The sequence below is a fragment of the Panthera tigris genome, chromosome D1 (assembly GCF_018350195.1).
Source record: "Panthera tigris isolate Pti1 chromosome D1, P.tigris_Pti1_mat1.1, whole genome shotgun sequence".
NCBI lineage: Eukaryota > Metazoa > Chordata > Mammalia > Carnivora > Felidae > Panthera > Panthera tigris.
In genome coordinates, this window is record NC_056669.1 from 62079068 (window position 1) to 62082189 (window position 3122).

Sequence of the window (3122 nt, forward strand, 5' to 3'; positions counted from 1 at the left end):
CATTGAGTACATGTTTTTTACAGTAGCAAAATACTAGAAACAAATTGAATGTCAGAAGTTCTTATTAAATTATCAGATATCCATGTGGTAGAATATCATTCACTTAGCAATGTGGCATATCTAGTTTGTGATAGGGAACAGTCCCCAAGATAATTAAGTTAAGAAAGAAAAGGAAAGGAAACAAAGGATAAAGGATATGATTAGTATGCTAACATTTGCTTTTGTCTTTTATGAGAAAACATATACATATATTCTTGTTCATGCAAAAACTATCTCTGGAAGGATTCCTAAGAAACTGGGTTACTGGCTGCCTCTGGTGAAAAGGAAGAAATTTGGGAGTCCTAAGCACAGAAGTCTTAGTAACCATCGTTTATATTTTTTTAACTTTATTTGAATTTGAACAATCTACATGTATGACAGTTAAAATCAAAATATTACTAAAAAGAGTATTTTAAGATGTTCTTTGTATGTATCACTTTTGTATCATTTAAAAAATCCTACTCAAAGGAAACAATCTGAAAAGTAAAATAGTGGTGAGTAAATTATGGAACAGCCAAATATAGAAATATAAGATTCCACATTGCTTTTAATGATCTGGAAAGTTTTGGTTTATTTATTCATCCATGTCATAATTTTTTACTGAGTTCCTATTTTATGTCCTAGAACACACTACTGAAACACAAAGGCAGGATACAACATTATTTCCATATAATGATGTAAACTGGAAATACAAATATAATTATAAAATGGAAATAATGGAAATAAATCAAATAGTAGTATTTGTTATCTGTTAGCAATAAGATTATTCTTGATACATATGTATTTGAACATACTTATTAGAAACACGAGTGGTAATAATAAATGGCTAATTCAAACTTTACCTTTAGAATAAATTTTGACTTGTTTTAGTGCTCCTCTGTGGAATATTTCCAGGAGCCAAAAAAGGTGGAGGGTTATGCACACATAAAAGAAACTGAGTCATTTGGGGGGAGTCTCTACTATCAGGACCCTGAGCTAAATTCTCAAATGCAATCTTCCTGCCATTTCAGTTTTATGGACAGACACTGCAAATGGGGCACCTGTGCTATGGATACTCCCACCAGTGTTACCAACAGTGCCAGCCTCCAGATTTCCCACTTCATCTTGATGGGGCTCCCAGGCATTCATGGGTGGCAGCACTGGCTCTCCCTGCCCCTGGCTCCGCTCTACTTCTTAGCTCTTGGTGCTAATCTCCTCATCATGATCACCATCCAACATGAGGCCACGCTGCATGTGCCTATGTACTATTTTCTGGGCATACTGGCTGTTGTGGACATGGGCCTGGCCACCACCATCATGCCCAAGATCCTGGCTACCTTCTGGTTTGATGCCAAGGCCATCAGCCTCCCTCAGTGTTTTGCTCAGATCTATGCCATCCACTGTTTCTTCTTCATGGAATCTGGTATCTTCCTCTGCATGGCATTGGACAGATATATAGCCATCTGTCACCCCCTTCGATACCTGTCTATAGTCACTGACACTTTTGTGGTCAAAGCCACAGGATTCATGGTGCTCAGGAATGGACTGTTTACTATCCCAGTTCCAATACTGTCTGCCCAGAGACACTATTGCTCCAAGAATGAAATTGACCACTGCCTGTGCTCTAATTTGGGGGTCACCAGTCTAGCCTGTAATGACATCACTGTGAACAAATTTTACCAACTGATCTCAGCATGGATCCTGATTGGGAGTGATATGGCTCTGGTTTTTTCTTCCTATGTGTTAATCCTTCACTCTGTGCTGAGGTTGAACTCACCAGAAGCAATATCAAAGCTCTGGGGACCTGTAGCTCCCACCTCATTCTCATCCTCTTCTTCTATACAGGTATCACTGTGCTGTCTGTCACATACCTTGCAGAGAAAAATACGCCCCTAATCCCTGTGCTCCTTAATGTACTGCACAATGTCATCCCCCCTGCACTCAATCCCATGGTCTATGCACTCAGGATGCAAGAGCTCAGACTGGGCTTCCAGAGACTGCTTGGACTGAGTGAAGATATGTCCACTAAGTAACTCCAGCTTTAGAAGTCCACTAAGGTGTGAAGAAAGGATAGAGCTTTTAGCTGTCGATAGACCTGGGTTGTGATGTGCCTTTATCTCTCACTAGGAAAAAAGTAGCCAATAAAATCATGAAAACTGTCAGTCTCACAGATCAAAATATACATATATGAAAATCACAATGAAATTTCCTTTTACTATAAAATAAGTAAGAATAGAAAAGTGAAATGTTGCTGACCACTGATGCAATTCTGAGATTGATACTCATACACAGCTGGTAGGACTGTAAATTGGCCCAAATGTACCAAAAAGCAATTTGACAAAATTTACTGGAGTGTTTGTAAATGTTAATATTCTTTCATCTAGTAATTCTATTTTTAGAAAAATATCTAAAAGAAATAGTCTAAATTGGGGCAACCTGGGTTGCTCAGTCAGTTGAGCATCCAACTGTTGTTTTCGCCTCAGGTCATGATCCCAGGGTCATTGAATCGAGCCTTGCATCAGGCTCTGCACTGCGCATGGAGCCTGCTTGAGATTCTTTCTCTCTCTCCCTCTGCCCCTCTCCCCATCTCATGCTCTCTCACTCTGTCTCTTTATCTAAAATAAATTAAAAAATAGTCTAAATGTAAGCAAAAATGTATTCATAAAAAAGTTATTGTTAATAGTAGTAAAAAATGAAGACTTTAAAACTGTTTATGTGAATTTACTCTAACTTGTACATATTTGTTTTTCATGTCATTTTCATAATAAGAAAAAGAAAATAAATGTTTATTCTAAAAAGACAGAGAAGGGGCGCCTGGGTGGCTTAGTCGGTTAAGTGTCTGACTTCAGCTCAGGTCACGATCTCGCGGTCTGTGAGTTCGAGCCCCGCGGCGGGCTCCGGGCTGATGGCTCGGAGCCTGGAGCCTGCTTCCGATTCTGTGTCTCCCTCTCTCTCTGCCCTCCCCCATTCATGCTCTGTCTCTCTCTGTCTCAAAAATAAATAAACGTTTAAAAAAATTTTTTTAATAAAAAAATAATAAAATAAATAAAAAGACAGAGAAAAGTTTCGTTTTTGTAGCAGAGAATTTCAATAATAATAATTAA

General features: G+C 38.5%; 1 protein-coding gene across 1 annotated transcript; it reads left to right on the plus strand.

Annotated features, from left to right (window-relative positions):
- Positions 1-1017: 1017 nt before the first annotated feature.
- LOC122231351 (olfactory receptor 56B4-like) lies at positions 1018-2051 on the plus strand. The gene is given in 2 exon segments (XM_042959161.1): positions 1018-1804; positions 1807-2051. Coding segments are annotated over 2 exon segments (1023 nt in total). The 5' UTR covers positions 1018-1026.
- Positions 2052-3122: the final 1071 nt, after the last annotated feature.